Source organism: Protomyctophum bolini, assembly GCF_963924005.1.
Source record: "Protomyctophum bolini genome assembly, chromosome: 5".
Lineage (NCBI taxonomy): Eukaryota > Metazoa > Chordata > Actinopteri > Myctophiformes > Myctophidae > Protomyctophum > Protomyctophum bolini.
Window position 1 is genome coordinate 24,067,943 of NC_137866.1, and position 16,048 is coordinate 24,083,990.

The 16,048-nt window shown below is 43.7% G+C and overlaps 1 protein-coding gene across 1 annotated transcript in view; it reads left to right on the forward strand.

Annotated features, from left to right (window-relative positions):
- Positions 1-618: 618 nt before the first annotated feature.
- magixa (MAGI family member, X-linked a) overlaps positions 619-16,048 on the forward strand; it is a gene marked incomplete at both ends in the record, with an annotated part of 39,081 nt that continues 23,651 nt past the window's right edge. Inside the window, 11 exons of the mRNA XM_080762844.1 lie at positions 619-660; positions 828-1,065; positions 4,907-5,023; positions 6,750-6,869; positions 8,787-8,960; positions 9,418-9,625; positions 10,142-10,212; positions 10,609-10,776; positions 11,967-12,136; positions 15,041-15,128; positions 15,787-15,976. Of these exons, the coding sequence (XP_080618970.1) occupies positions 619-660; positions 828-1,065; positions 4,907-5,023; positions 6,750-6,869; positions 8,787-8,960; positions 9,418-9,625; positions 10,142-10,212; positions 10,609-10,776; positions 11,967-12,136; positions 15,041-15,128; positions 15,787-15,976 (1,586 nt within the window). The remainder of the gene's footprint in view (positions 661-827; positions 1,066-4,906; positions 5,024-6,749; positions 6,870-8,786; positions 8,961-9,417; positions 9,626-10,141; positions 10,213-10,608; positions 10,777-11,966; positions 12,137-15,040; positions 15,129-15,786; positions 15,977-16,048) is intronic.

The following is a 16,048-nucleotide window of genomic DNA, read 5'->3' on the forward strand; positions in this document are numbered from 1 at the left end:
TTGTGGCTGTTTTCTGATGGCCGCTTTGTTACCTGAGTCACCACACCTCCTTGTTATCCACCTTACCTGTGTCTGCTCTTTGATTGCCATTGCCCTGATTGAGTTTGCCTGTATATAAATCCTGTTTGTTCCTCAATTCTATGCTCAGTCTTTGTGTGTGAACACCTTTTTGACTCCAGTTCTCTTTTGCCATTCTCCACGACATAGCGTTTTGTGATTTTAGTTCCTGACAATTTTTATGTTGGACTTTTTGCTTGCTATAGAACTTCTGTATGCTTGTACTTACTCTTTGGACTTCTAGAGACTTTATGTGATTAAAGACTTTCTTTGTTTCTGGAAATTGAACTCTCTTTTTTGACCCACGCTGTATCTGCACATGAGTTATGACCCTATTGAGAACTCTTTCAGCCTGACAGCGCTGAGGCCAGGTTTTTCCCCCAGACGCTGCATCACAATGCGACGGTTTATGAGCTTGTAGATTGGCTATTTTCAACCCCCCAACATTTAACACAAATCTTGTATGAGCGTCCAATGGCACCAAATATTTCAGATGGGTGTCAAAAAGTTTGAGAACCACTGCTCTAAACTAGTTGTCTTGTGTTCTCTAGAACGGCCATCATGTCTAAGGCCACGGTCAAGAAGCTGCACTGGCGCTCGAAGGTACAGTCTCTCTGTCATAGTATAACACAAAAATAATCACATAATAGAATGGGATGCATATTCAGTCACATCTGTGTTTATTTCTTTCTTTCATTCCTTTCTTCCTTCTTTCCTTTCCTGCCTTCTCTCCTTTCCTTGTTTTCCTTCCCTTTCCCTCCCTCTCTCAGGTGCAAGAGAGCTTTGTGCCATTGGGCGGAGCGTCGGGGGAGCTGGGCTTGGCTGTGGGCGGCGGGGCGGATTATGGAGAGTTCCCATTCGTCACGGCTGCCCCGGGGGGTGGAGCTACAGTTGGTGATGTCATCCTAGAGATTGGCGGGACGCCTGTGCTGGGCATGACTCTCGGTGATGTCAGAGGGGTCCTTAACTCCTGTCCTCATCCAATTAGAATAAAGACTGTCTCACCAGGTGAGTCTACAAGAAATAGGGTGTAGTCACACTCTTAGTATGGTACGAGGTGTACTTCCGTAGGATGTCTTTGCTGAAATAGATTTTTTTGCTGTTTTGGCTTTTATAGGGACCAAACTGTCAGAAAATGATGGGGTTCAAATTTTCACGACCCCCATCCCTTTATAGTATGCCAGACAATAATTATTAATGTCCGATTTTCATAATATTAGTGTTGTTTTGTAGGTTTTAAAATATTCAAAGTTGATTTCTTACACGTTTAAAGTAGCCAGAGTGTGGAGTTTGCATGTTCTCCCCGTGTCCCCTAGGGTAGGTACCCTCACAAAAACATGCAGTAATCCTGGTCTCTAAACTGCCTCCCCCTGGCCAGCTGGGGCGCCTGGTGGAGGGGAAAGGAACTGGTTGGAATAACGTGTTCCTTCCACGCGCTACGTCCAACCAGGGAAACTCCCCCCTGTCAGGTGTAAAGGAGCAACTTGGACACTCAGGCATGAAGGGAGCATGAGTTAAGTCTGTTGCTCTCCCCAGGTTGGCGGAGGGTGTGTAGAGCCCAGGATCACAGTAGATGATTGGCACAGGGGTGAAAAATTGGTTACAAAATCGTGGGATAAAAAAAAGTAGCCAGAATAATCTTTTCTGACTTTTGGCTGGGGTCTTTCTTCACCCCAAAAACTCATTATGCTTTTAGTAGCATGTGACGGGTCAAACTAGGGGGTTTTCATGATTCTGAATCGATTGCAAGCATTATTTTTGCATGAAAAACACTAATTCAGCTAAAAACCGGCTATGGCCAGATTTAGCCCAAGGAGTGATTTTCTTTGTGCAAAACGAAGCTGGGGACCCATACTCAACATTTCTAACATAAAAACTTAGGGTACTCAAAACGTCTGGGTTCACATTCTGGCAAGTAGACTATGTTCCAGAACAATGTCAAATTAGATCATAATTGAAGCATAAAAGTTTTTTGTAGCTGGGCTCTGATAACAAAATTGAGTGCTAATACCAGGGGTCTTCCACAGGGGGTCCGGGACTATTTTTGATTAATATTAGAAATGTTGTGTGTGTTTTTATGTGTCTTGGGTGTATGTATTGTACTTTGATGGTTTATTAGTACATTTTGTGTTACACAGTTCTATAGCGTTGTAGTCGAGTCCACCTAAAGCGAGTCCAATTAAAAACCAAGTCCGAGGGGGTGTACAAGTACAGTACTTGTGTACTATGTCCACCACTGCAAGCTTGAATAATTTGACCAGTCTGATAATTATCATCGGTCACATGAAATACCTATCACAGTCTGTTACAGTTACAGTAAGGGTTCGGATAAATTGAGAATCTTATGAGCACTCTGCTCCTGCAGATGAAACATGGAGTCTGCTCCACACCATCACAGTGTGATCTCCTGAACCCTGCTAGTTCCCTCTGTCTTAGTGAAGGTGTAAGAGAAGGAAATTGTTCACGCTAACCTGCCGAGAGCAGACGTCGACAGAAAGAAAGAAACACCATGCTTTCTCAAGAAGTGTGAACTTCTGCAGGTGGGAATGTTCACAGGTTTCTCAATTAATTTGAACAATGTATGTGACTGACAGGCTCCTGAGGTGACTTTATCTTTAGTTTATCTTGGACACAATATAGTTTTCAATAGTGGTTTTCAACCCTTTTCATATCAAGGTCCATTATTTATTCGGCATTTGAGCCACGGACCACCATTTGATGAGATTTAGCCCCTCAGACCCAAAACTAAAGAATGTCCAAAATGCCATGCTGTATTGATGTGGACATCAGACGTTGGCAAACGTTGATCGAAATAACAATTCTTCTAATCTACATGCTCTAATTGTGTTCTTGTAAATTATGTAATGTAGATGTTTAACAATAATTTAACTCTTGAGAGCGTAACAGTAAACCAAATTTCGTTTCATTTTACACTTTTACATCTTGTGCAACTTCCATCATCAATCAACCCAGTATATATAGTGTTATATATATATAAAATAATATTTTTCAGATGGGGGTCCACAGTTAAATAGGAATGTAATGAAAACTTATAGGCACAGGGGTCCCAGGTGAGAAAACACCCCTACCAAAAGTCAGTAAAGATTCTTCTGGACACTTTAAAAGTTTAAAAAATCAACTCAAACAATTCTAATATTATGAAAATCGGACCCCCACCCCCCAGAAACGGGGTGGGGGTCCGGAAATTTGAACCCCATCATTTTCTCATAGTTTGGACTCTATAGAACCAAGATCAATTTTAGCTGTTTTTTTGACGCCTCGTACCACACTATCTAGGAACTACAGAACTCCTGCTCAGTCCTGGGTATTCATGCATGAAACTATGCAAGCATTCTCCTTTGGAGGCCAAGTAAAAACCTCTGCCCCAAACTTCTCACATCGGCATGTTATATGGCCACCAAGAGGCCGATTTATGCGAAACCAATTACTCCTACAGATTTTGTCCAAACATCATGCACATCGGTACACTCTATACTACTCATGTGATCAAGGCGGTTTGTCCGTTTTGCACAAAATGCTACACGTCATGAATGCAGCACCCGATTGTTGGGAAACGTTGCATGCACATTCCCAACACAAGGAAGAACAACACTCCATGTTTTGGCCTATAACTCTTGAACCGTAGCCTGGTCGTCAAATCGACATTGTGCCATAGTGTGTTTTCTTCTAAACACACTTTTTGCTACTACTCCGACAGAAATCGGTACACATTATCTCTGGGGTCATGTGATCAAGATGCATTAACCCATTTTGGGCGGGAACCCATGTTGGTGTTAGCATTATGTTATGCTTTAGCTATTGAAAGGGGAGCAATAAAACGCGGCTATAGTTCATTTCCAATGAGAGCTGTGTTTTTTTGCTCTGAGAAGTCTGTGCGACAACGCAAGCGTATTTACGTGAGCGCGGTCCCGTGAATTTGTTGCGCACATGCTCGTTTTGTGCACACGCCCGCGACTCACCAGACCTGGGATTCAGTTTAGCTTTTTTTACGCTTGTGTTGTCGCGCCCCTCTTGAGCTGACCTGTAGCAGACCTGTCGTTGATCCAGGCAACAACGTGTGCGTTCCTCGCACCCCGTTTGCAAGGCCCTTAAGTCAGATTTTTGAGATCCCATTCCAATAATGCTAAGACTGCCTTCCAAAGTTGGCGGGCCCTGGGTAGCCAACCCGGCCTGGTTGAGACTTGTGTTCAGAGGAGCACACCTTTCTAGTTCATATACTCGCATGGCAGTTTACCAAACCGAAAAACGATAATATTTAAATTCCCCATGAATAACAAAGAGGGTAAATCTACACATTAATAACCTAAAACAATAACGATTTAATCAACTTCTTAGGGTAAAGTACATGTACGATATATGACAAAGCTGCGAATAGACGACAATGACATAGATCGTCCTTGGGGATTCTGACAGGACTTCTGTCATTTCCAGGGTGGCCATTTGGTGATAACTGAGTCTCGTTATCATACATCAAAACCGTGCGCGTGTGTGTGTGTGCCCCGGATATAAAGCTGTTGTTGGTTCTGTATGAAACGGTTTAACCCATTCTGGGCGTGAACCCCTTTTGGTGTTTTAACTAAGTATTATGTTATACTTTAGCTATTGAAAAATAGCAGATCTACAATCTCTTAGCTACGAGCTTGTAGGTCTGCTATTTTTGAAAAATCGTGAAAATGCGCCACAAATCTTTGAATAATATATTCTTTCAAAAGACTTATTTTTTTTATTATTTCGATGTCAGGCCTAAACGGTTTAATACCTTCTCTCTCTCCCTGTCTCTCTCCTTGTCTCTCTGTATGTGTCTCTCTGTATGTGTCTCTCTCTGTAGGTCTCTCTCTGTGTAAAGACCTCAGGTTATTCCTCAGTAAATGTTTCACTCCATCCTCCATGGACAGTCAACTGCAGCAGCTCATCAGAGAGAACCTGTACCTGAGGGCTGTGCCTTGTATGTACTGTATACACATGCACGCACGCATGCACGCACGCACGCACGCACGCACGCACACACACACACACACACACACACACACACACACACACACACACACACACACACACACACACACACACACACACACACACACACACTGTACACAGGCACAGACACACACGCACACTTACACGCACGCACACACGCACGCACACATTTACACAGGCTTGTGTTGTGATGTCCATGATGTCCGATGATGATTTACTTCTGCATCTTCTGATGACCGTATAGAATCTGATCCTGGATGCAAAGCGGCGGCGGGCATGTAAAAGCAGGGGCGTGGGCTTAGTTTTATAGGCATGCCTCTTTGCATACTTTGGCTATGCAGTAATACGTGCACTGGTTCTCCATATATACGCCACACCCTGTAAGAAGGGAGCGCATGGAAAGCCTACGGGGTTCTGAGATGGTGGCTGTACATGGCTGTTGTTGGGTGTAAAGAGACCTGCATTCATCATTTGAAACACGATCGGTTTTGTGGGTATTGATGGTCAATTGGTCAGTCCCATTCTCTGGTATGTGGGTAAAGATATTGACCAGGTGTCGGGGCCAGTACACACAGCTATGTCTGACTCCAGTCTGTATAACAAAAAAAGCAAGGTTGTTCATGCTGTCATACGTCTAATAACCGTCAGGTTATTACGTTTGGCTGGACGTCTAGATCTTTCAGGGTAGGCTGTTCAAGTGTTCAGGGAGCTCCTACAGTACAGCCGTTGGTTGGCAGGGTGTACGCAAACCCCTTTTGGTGTTTTAAGCATTATGTTATGCTTTAGCTATTGATAAATAGCAGATCTACAAGCTCATAGCGCGCCACCGAGTGGCTTGTAGGTCTACTATGTTTGAAAAGTCGTGGAAATGAGGCACAAATCTTTGAATACATATTCTTTCAGGGTGAACGTTTTTAACTCAAACCTGTGCTTCTGGGGAGGTCCCTGGAACAACATATTTTCAGATTGGGGTCGGCGGCCAATTACATATATTTTTGGGGGTCCTTGACATGAAACCTTTTGAACACAACTGACAAAGAAACATAGGTTTTTTACAGAACTGTCAGGATTCAGAAGACATTTGTAGAATCGATGGTAGGTTTAAATGCGTTAAAGTGCTATCAGTCTAGTGCTCCACTGTCAGAGCCAGGTCCACGGTGACAATATTGTTCTAGCAGATCTAGTGGCATAGAACCGTTCCCGGGTTATGCATCGTAGAAACCCAGGATGCGCTTCTAACTTTCTATCTGCATGAGATATCTGCACCTTTTCGTGTTTCTATGGCTTCAGAGCGGAGGTCTTCAGGTGTTGCTAAGGGTGGGGGTGGCTCTGTGTGCCTGCAGGGCAGTGTCCACAGAAAGCGTCTTATGAGTGGAGGAGCGCTTTGGATAATGTCCATAGTGCTCGCATGTAGCATCTATCTAAAAACAACTTTCTTAACCATTCAAAATGACTATTTTCGGGATAGAGATGCTCTTTGTATATTCTTAGCAATGTCTGATCGGGGATGGAAGCCTGAAAGAGTTGACTAATTGCTTTAGAAGGCAGGTGAGAAAACAACAACATCTGAATTATGGCACTTATTTGTAGACTTATGCCACAACTTCTTTTCAAAAAAGGAAATATAAATTGTGAGTATCAACATTATGAACAATGCAACTTTAAAGATGATGTCACTGACCTGTGTCCTGTAGGTACAACCAGACAGCCGCGAGAGGGGGAGATCTCAGGAGTCGACTACAACTTTGTCTCCATTGAGGAGTTCTTCTCTTTGGAGGAGTCAGGAGCGCTGCTGGAGAGTGGCAAGTTCAAAGGTAAGAAACAAAAGCACACAAACCATTACCTTGTATCATTCTTTATCACTCAGACCCACTTGGAGTACGCTTGCGAGAGCACCAACATGACTAATGTAGCTCAATTGGGAATATCAAAACAATGACCTTTGTAATAGAACATTGGGAGTATCCACCTACACAAGGAACCTGGCAGAGTCTACCACGACCATCAGCCGGAAGTGAACGTCTGAACAGCTAGTGGGAATACCACTGAATGTTGGACAAAAACACAGATAGATGTATTTACATACTATCACTGTAACATTCTACATCTCCTGAGGACGTGCACATTATTTAGACCATTGTGAGGTATCGTGACAAACCATGGTTCACCAGTATGTTCACCAGTATGCCGGCGCTTATAGGACTATGGGCCTCATTTATCAATGGAGTGTACAGTATATTCTGCCTTAATGTCGAGCTTGGGTTTTGGCGTACACCCACGTCAACATGGCATTTATCAAGTGATCCTATACAGCCTTTGCGTAAATTTGGTCGGAGCTTTGATGAATGTCACGGCTGAAACCGTGGCGCTACGAGCTTGTAGGTCTGAATAATAGTGAAAATGTGATGCAACATTTTGAGGGGCGGACGTTTTTAACTCAAATCTTTGCTTCTGAGGGGTTCCTGGAACAACATATTTTCAGATGGGGGTCGGTGGCCAATTACATATATTTTTGGGATCCTTGACATGAAATATTGAGCACCACTGACAAACATAGGTATTTCAGAAAACTGTCAGAATTTAGAAGACATTTTTTAAATTTCGACGTCAGGCCTAAATGGGTTAAATATTCTCGGAACGCCCTGATTTTACGACATGAACAACTGGAACAAACGCGTGGAAAACCAATAAGAAAAGAGTTCCCCCCCCCTCTCGCCTCGTCATGTCCGCGCACACACGCACATGTTTGCAAAGTGTGCGTTCATTTCTTTTGGCTGATTCTGAAAGAATCAGCAGTGTTTGCCAGTAGGACTATTCCTTTGTACAACCTTTGTCGCACGCACGCAGCGCAGCTCTCGCGGCTCTCGCGGCTCTCGCGGCTCTCGCGGCTCTCGCGGCTCTCGCGGCTCTCTCTCCTGCTGTGCGGTCGTCGCTGCTGCCGCTCCGCTCTCTGCCTCGCTGCTTACCTGCTGTGCTGCTCAAGTTGTTTTGCAATCCCACCGCCTCCCCAGAATCCACCTGTAGGCTCTGTTTCTAGATCCCCCTGGGGGTCTTAATTCATTCCCTGTAGAGATTAATTATATTCGGCTTATATGACATCTAAAATGTATATTCTTATTCTGCACGGAATGAATGGGGACTGAGCCCCGACGACAATCTATGCTTCATATTATGCTTAATAAATATATATTCTAAATTCATTCCAAGAGTTTAAATATGTTTAGATGCCTGTCAGCTGGTCAGACAATTCTGCTCCCCTTGTCTGACAGAAAAAGGGTGCAGACATGAGTTTTGGCGTGGCGTACGTCAATGTCCAATTTGTGGGTGTAAATCACGTTGATAAATGAGGCCTGTAAATCTAGGAATAGATACAAGCAGAAGAGCTTGACCCCATGTCAATATCAGCACAGATGCCCACCAGGGCTGTGTCCTCTCACCCCTACAGAACCACATATTGTATGTATGCCCCACATAGTGGCACTCAAGTGGGTTCTGGGTTCTATACTGTTGCTGGTAGAATGGAAAACCAGCCGCATAGTGGTCTTTGTAGTACAGATCATTAACAGCGCCCCTACTGGTACTAATAGTCATACTCATGCTCATTAACGTCACATACATAGGCGGACACATACATAGGCGGACACGGACATTGCTGTTCCTTGGAGTGGTTGCACCACTCAAAAATCAACATGACTGATTTTGACTTGACTTTGTTTGTGTCCAATCTCTAGGGAACTACTATGGTACACCCCGGCCTGTCCACATCGGACCAGAGAGTCCACCAATCACCTACCAGGAACACAGAAACCTACTGAGAAACTTCCGAACACGCAGCAAGTCACTGAGCAACCTGGAGAAAGCTGTAGAGGAAGGAGAGAACAGTGAGGAAGACAGTGGACTGTCTGGTAACACGCGCACGCACGCACGCACGCACGCACGCACGCACGCACGCACGCACGCACGCACGCACGCACGCACGCATGCACGCATGCACGCACGCACACACACCCACACAGTTTCCTACTGCATAATTGCATATACTGTACCACTTGCTATTGTAGATTTTATGAGACGGCACCGGATTTCTCCTATACCATCCACTTGCATTGAGTTGCTCACCCGGTTCATGAGGCGTTTTCACCCCTTCCTCCGGGTTGGAACAGAGTGCATTCTGGGTTGGTTTTGGGCCATACATGAACGTGCCGGGCCGAAAACATGAACGATTGGCGCGCGGCGTGTTCATGTATGGTCCTCAAGCTGCAGTACCTACTTTCGGCCAACATGTCCATTCCGCTTCAATGCTTTTTTCTCGGTGGCCGCGGGGCTTGTAGATTTCACTAATACCGCTCTGTTGATTGACAGCAGGGTCTGTTGGAGTCATCAGTGCCCCGCCCACTGGCCTGCCTCTCAGCCAATCATGGGAGTCGTCCAGAGTGGGCAGCGGGGGCGCAGAGAACGGAGCGGGGAGCGTCTCGACAAGCAGAGGAGGAGAGAGAGAGCAAGGGGGCGGACCCCTGCCCGAGAACTGGGAGCTGGCGTTCAGCGAGTCAGGAGAGCCTTACTACATAGAGTGAGTTCAACTACGCCAGGGTTCCACAATTCATTGAAGGGCCATATTTTGACTAGCGTAACAGGCTGGGGGCCGAGGTCAAGGTCTTGCCCTGAAATTTCATTTTCAGGGCAAGACCCCATTTGAAAAGGATGCCCAGTTTGACATGCATAGGCTACTGACCCCCATGTAATGCCATTTATATCTGGGACCCCTCAAAATATATATTTTTTGAAATTCTTCCAGGGGCCACAAGGGGGCTCTCCGCGGGCCGCAAATGGCCCGCAGGCCGCCTATTGGGGAACCCTGAACTACGCGAGTTGTACTCAGTTCAACCACACCATGTAGACGAGTTGAGCTTCAATCATTATGATGTAGTTTAGTGGAGTTTAACTGGTCGAGTTAAACTTGGTTCCACCAAATTCAACAAGACAATGCAGTTTAATTGCAATATATGTGAAATCTTAACTGAATTTTGGTTTACAAAAATGTAATCAGTGTTTTCCGATAATGTTGATAATAACGTTTGTCTTTCAGTCATATCTCAAAGACGACCAGCTGGTCGGACCCCCGAACCCAGAGCAGAGAGACAGTATCTACCAATGAATGTAAGTCTGTCTGTCTGTCTGTCTGTCTGTCTGTCTGTCTGTCTGTCTGTCTGTCTGTCTGTCTGTCTGTTTGTCTGTCTGTCTGTCTGTCTGTCTGTCTGTCTGTCTGTCTGTCTGTCTGTCTGTCTGTCTGTCTGTCTGCCTGCCTGCCTGCCTGCCTGCCTGCCTGCCTGCCTGCCTGCCTGCCTGCCTGCCTGCCTGCCTGCCTGCCTGCCTGCCTGCCTGCCTGCCTGCCTGCCTGCCTGCCTGCCTGCCTTCCATTCACAATCTACTGTCCTCTAGTGCTCTCTTGTACTTCCATCTACTGTATAGTAATAGATTATCCTCTCTCTCTCTCTCTCTCTCTCTCTCTCTCTCTCTCTCTCTCTCTCTCTCTCTTCCTCTTCTCCCTGCTAGTACCAGCATTCTCAGAGCAGCCCAGTCAGTTACTGGGATATTCCGTCCACACTCGTCTGTCTAAAGGTCCCAGAGGTTTTGGTTTTAACATCGTAGGAGGAAGTCGGCCCAGAGAGTTCCTTCAAGTGTATAGTGTCACGCCTGGAGGTCCACCTGTTTTAAATACAGGTAACTATTACTAAACACTGTACACTACTAATAATATCAACAATATCAACAATAACAAGACAACCTAGAGGTGTGCATAGTTGAGCTACAATACCCTCTGGTGGACAAATAAACTCACATAATACATATACATTATAGTGTATAGCAGGGGTCGGCAAGTAAGTTTGACCACGGACCAATTATTTTCTATGCCATTACCCGAGCCAGAACACAATCAATTGCCAATTTAGGAACTATGACAAAAAATATTACCTACAGTATAACTTCTATAAAAGTTACGAAATAAAGGTGTGTGGTATAAATACTGATAGACTGTAGTCAAATCAGGTGCAGATTAGAAATGCATCGTGATTTACAGGTTCCCTCCTTGAATGTGGCACTTCATCAAAGAGTTCAAAAAGAACATTTTATCTGGAGACAATCATACTCTTTCATGGTTCAAGGTCTCTTGAACAGATTTTTTTTTTAACCCATTCTGTGCGGGAACCCCTTTTGGAGTTTCTAGCATTATGTTCTACTTTAGCTATTGAAAAATAGCAGATCTACAAGCTCATAGCTCATAGCTACAAGCTTGTAGTTCTGCTATTTTTTAAAAATCCTGAATCATGTTTTAAAAGACGTTTGTAGAATTGAACTTATGTCTAAATGGGTTAAACATGAGAAAAGTTTTTCATCCAAGAGTCTAAAGAGGAAAGTTGATTGAGGAAAGATAACTACCGGTATGCTCACCCTACCTGCTTTCATGAATGTAAAGCTATTGATGTCCATATCTTACACATTGTGACCTTGTAGAGACACTTTTTCATGGGTTTCATACAATGGTGTTCACCTGACACCATTGTATGAAACCCAGGACAGTAAGTGCATGCAGCATTACGATGGCACTGAAACAAACTAGAAAATGGATGTATTATGTGATTTTCACACATCGTTCATACGACACGCATTAGAGCCTATATATACTATGTGTTATGACAACAAGCGGCCCTACGTTTGGAGTTATTTAACTTCTCATTGAATAATCCATGGGGTTCAGATCGGGATAAAACCTTGCCATACTGTACATTACATCATAGATAGTGAGTATGTCATACTGCAGTAGATGACTACATCTACTGTAGCCTTTCATTTACTGGCTGTAGATGATTCATGAATGAACCTTCTCTTTCCTCTCTCTCTCTCATCTCCAGCTGACATCCTGGTGTATTTAAACGACAGCTGTGTGTTGGGGCATTCTCATAAGGAGGTGGTAGAGCTGTTGAAGTCAGTCCCTCAGGGACAGAGTGTGGACGTGGTCCTAAGGAGAGGCTACCCCATGCTGTACAACCCCGATGGATGTCCCAAACAGACCATGGACACAGTGAGTACACACACCCGCGCGCACACACACGCACGCACACACACGAGAGCACACGAGAGCACAAATACATACGCACACGCTAATTTGTCACGTACACGTACATAAGACCTGCAGAGAATATTAGTTAGAATACATTGGCCGCGTTTATATGAGTTTCCATGGGAAATGGTCATTCCGAATGAGTGTTTATATGGAGAAGTGATATGATACATGTTAATTTACGTGAAACTACGCCATCTGTTGGACACATAAAATATAGGCAGTTTATTCATTGTGACTGTCTCAACAATACAAACATTACAGACGAAAGACGATACTTTGAAATCCCATCATTTCATTCCGCAGTAGCTTTGAGGCTGCTGGTTGGATAGGGGCGGGCATATATGTTTACCGTATTTTTTTCCCCACCCACTGCGGCTCCCCTTCTCCGCTGGGAAGGTGATCATCTCGATTTTATTTGTACTTTATTATCTACAGCACGGCCAGGGCAGGCAACACACTGATTATTATTGTATGGGGTCGCTCGTTATTTTTGAGAGAGAGAGACCGTTGAACACACACACACACACACACACACACACACACACAGAGATCAGGGGTATCATCATCTGCTGCTGCTCCACATTGTTTTGTGGATTTCGGATCTGCAAAATGCACGAAATAACGCGCTCATATGTGCAAACTCCACGGTGCGCCTTGGATATGAGCGCCTTGGAGCATGCTCAGAAAGACCAGAATGAATTTACATCCGAAGCAGTGTATACATGAGTCCAATTTTCTTTCAATCGCATTGAACATTGGAATAATCCGGCCAGTGACATCGGAATGGTTTTTAGATCGCATCGAGCATTTTCATTCGGATTTAAGTTTTTGTAGGTGTTTACATGACAACGTGTAATAGGATAGAACTTCTATTCGGAATGAAAAGGATTTAACTGTCCATGTAAACGTAGCCATTGACAGCTCACTGTTGGAACAAGTGACTCCCTTTTTAACTCATGTAATGGTAATTATGAAGATGACAATACTAAACTGTTTTGACTACATTCACATGAATCATCCCAGCTCCCTTTTGTTACCTCACAGTATACTGGGAAGCAAGGCTTCCACCTGTTGGTTGTCTGTCAGATGACCTATTCTTACATAAGACCCATGTTTGACTCTACCTTAATTATTTCTTAAAGACTGATGTGAGTCCTAATCCACCACACTCCAAATATGCTGTGTAAACTCCACAGGGGGTTGTGAGTAAACAGATTAGTTTCTTATTAGTACGTCAATTGAAGTAATTTCTGTATCACACAAGGACTAAACAGTCCCATATTTTCCGCTGCAGCCTTAAAGCTCACCTCTACAGACTCTACCTCACCCCCTAGGGCTTTCACAAACTGGCTTCTTCGTCGATATATTGACAACCCCTAATTGGACTGCTTGTTAGCAGAAAGAACAAGGCAACAGGCAGCCACTCATCCTTTCAACTGACGTTTGACTATGGAGCTAATAAGATATGTACAGTAAAGGTGTTTGCACATACTGTTTTTTCGCTGCGTTTTGCGTATCCGATAACCGCAAACAAAATACGTCACGCAAAACATCCTCGCACACTGAGTGCGATGCGTATATTATATATATCAGTAGCAATGTTTTCGCAGAACAAAATTCATTATTTTGAAAAAGTTTAATGTACAACACAGAGCCTTTAGTGGGTCCCTGCTTCACTAGAAGTTGATTGGATGCGATGTCACCGTCTCTCTCTCCCCCCTCTCTCTGTTTCCCTCGCTCTGCTTTCTTCCACTGCTTTCTGTGTGCGTGTGTTGTGTGCGCTGCTGGCTATTTTCACAACCACTTGGGCAGAAGCATGCAAGCCTCCGTGTCTTTGAAGTCTGCATGTTGTTTTTCATAAAGTATGGTTTGGTATGGAAGGACACAGCACTGCTCAAAGGGTCTATGTGAAAGACAGCTGCGAAAAACGGATCAAATCGACCCCGGTCCGAAAACCTTTTATACGGAAGCAATATTCGGAGGCAGTTTGCAAATGTGATTAACATTACGTGAGGTAGATAATTATTTTCCGTGCTCCTGACAAATCAACAAAATAAGCAATTTTTTGGGCTGAGCAGGGCGGGCCTGCAATGCTCTATGGACTGAAATATTATCTATTTATAAAATAAATACAATATTTAAGGTGTTTTTATTTTTTATTTTAGTTCTAGAGGGAAATTATAATGTATTAAGGAATATTTGTCTTATTAGCTGCAGGGATTCCTTTTAATTAAGAGGCAAATTATTAATCACTAATCATTCATTTAATCCCGAGTTGGTGTTGGCTATAGACCTCAATCTCGCGGCAACTAACGAATTAATCACTTACAATTACACTTCAAGTCATCTGATACAAAAACAAAAACATTTGCCATTCTTTTTTTTTTAAATAACTTTTTATTGAATTTTTACGTTTTCACATAGATGAATCATGAAAGGTATAAATTATAAGCACAATACAATAAAACAGACAAGAAATCAAAAAGCACAGAAACAAGACAAAACAAACAAACAAAAAAGAAAATGGCGAGCAGCACATACCGTACACAATACAGTCAGTATTCTTTAGGAAAAAAATATATCTATATATAAATACAAATATATACACACAAATATATACACACACATATATATATACAAATACAAGATAACACAACACACATGGGCATATCAAAAGGCAAATTGCAAGAGTACAGCTGGGGCTCTCCAATCCAATGAATCACTTCCTTTATACAGTAAATCACAGTAGATAGATCCCTGGGCAAGTAATCTATCAGCGGCTGCCATATATTCACATTTGCCATTCTTAAAGAACAACTGAATGGCTTTCTGTCTTTCCTTCTGTCCGTCTCTCTCGTCTAGACCCCAGCGACTCCGACTGAGCCCCCCATCCCTCCCCGGACGCCCCTCAACTACAGTCACACTCTGGATGCTAACGGTGACGCTACAGGTGACATTATTATCATTGTCTGCTGGTCCTGAAAACACAACACCTTCATGTCCTTTCAGAGTAAAACACAACACCTTCATGTCCTTTCAGAGTAGAGAATGTCTGCCCTATAGCTACAGCTCCCAGCTACGGTACAATGAAATGTGAACGGAATCATTTTCAATTTGCATTTAGAGTTACAACATTCTGCCTTAAAGGGGCATTCCACTCATTTTCAACCTTTTACTATGTCATTTGTACCTTAGACTAGCGGTTGTGTGGAATGACAAATGTTGAAAATAACCCATTTTGGGCGGGAACCCCTTTTGGTGTTTTAAAACATTGTTATAATTTAGCTATTTAAAAATAGCAGATCTACAAGCTCATAGCGCGCCACTGAGTGGCGCGCTACGAGCTTGTAGGTCTGCTATTTTTGAAAAGTCGTGAAAATGTGGCGCAAATCTTTGAATATATATTTCAGAGCGAACATTTTTAACTAAAATACTGGCTTCTGGGGGGGTCCCTGCATGGAACTACATATTTTGAGATGGGGGTCCGTGGCCCAATAGAGATAATTCTGGGGTCCTTGACATGAAAAAGGTTGAGCACCACTGACATAGAAACATGGGTTTTTCAGAAAAATGTTAGGATTTTGAACCCTTTTTTTCTTCTCTCTCAGTACCAGCTCACACTCCGCCCTCGTATGCTGCTCAACCGCTGACCAACGGACTCGCCGGTCCGGCCACGCCAACCTCCCCAGAACCGCCCACTGTGGGTGTGGCCTCTGTGCCCCCACCACTCCCTCCCGACAGGACCATAGCCAATCACAGTGACTCTGATGGAGGTCTGTCTAACAGTGGAACACATAGGTAAAATATAATAATAATAATAATAATAATAATCATCATCATCATCATACTATAATTCAGTCAATGCCTGTG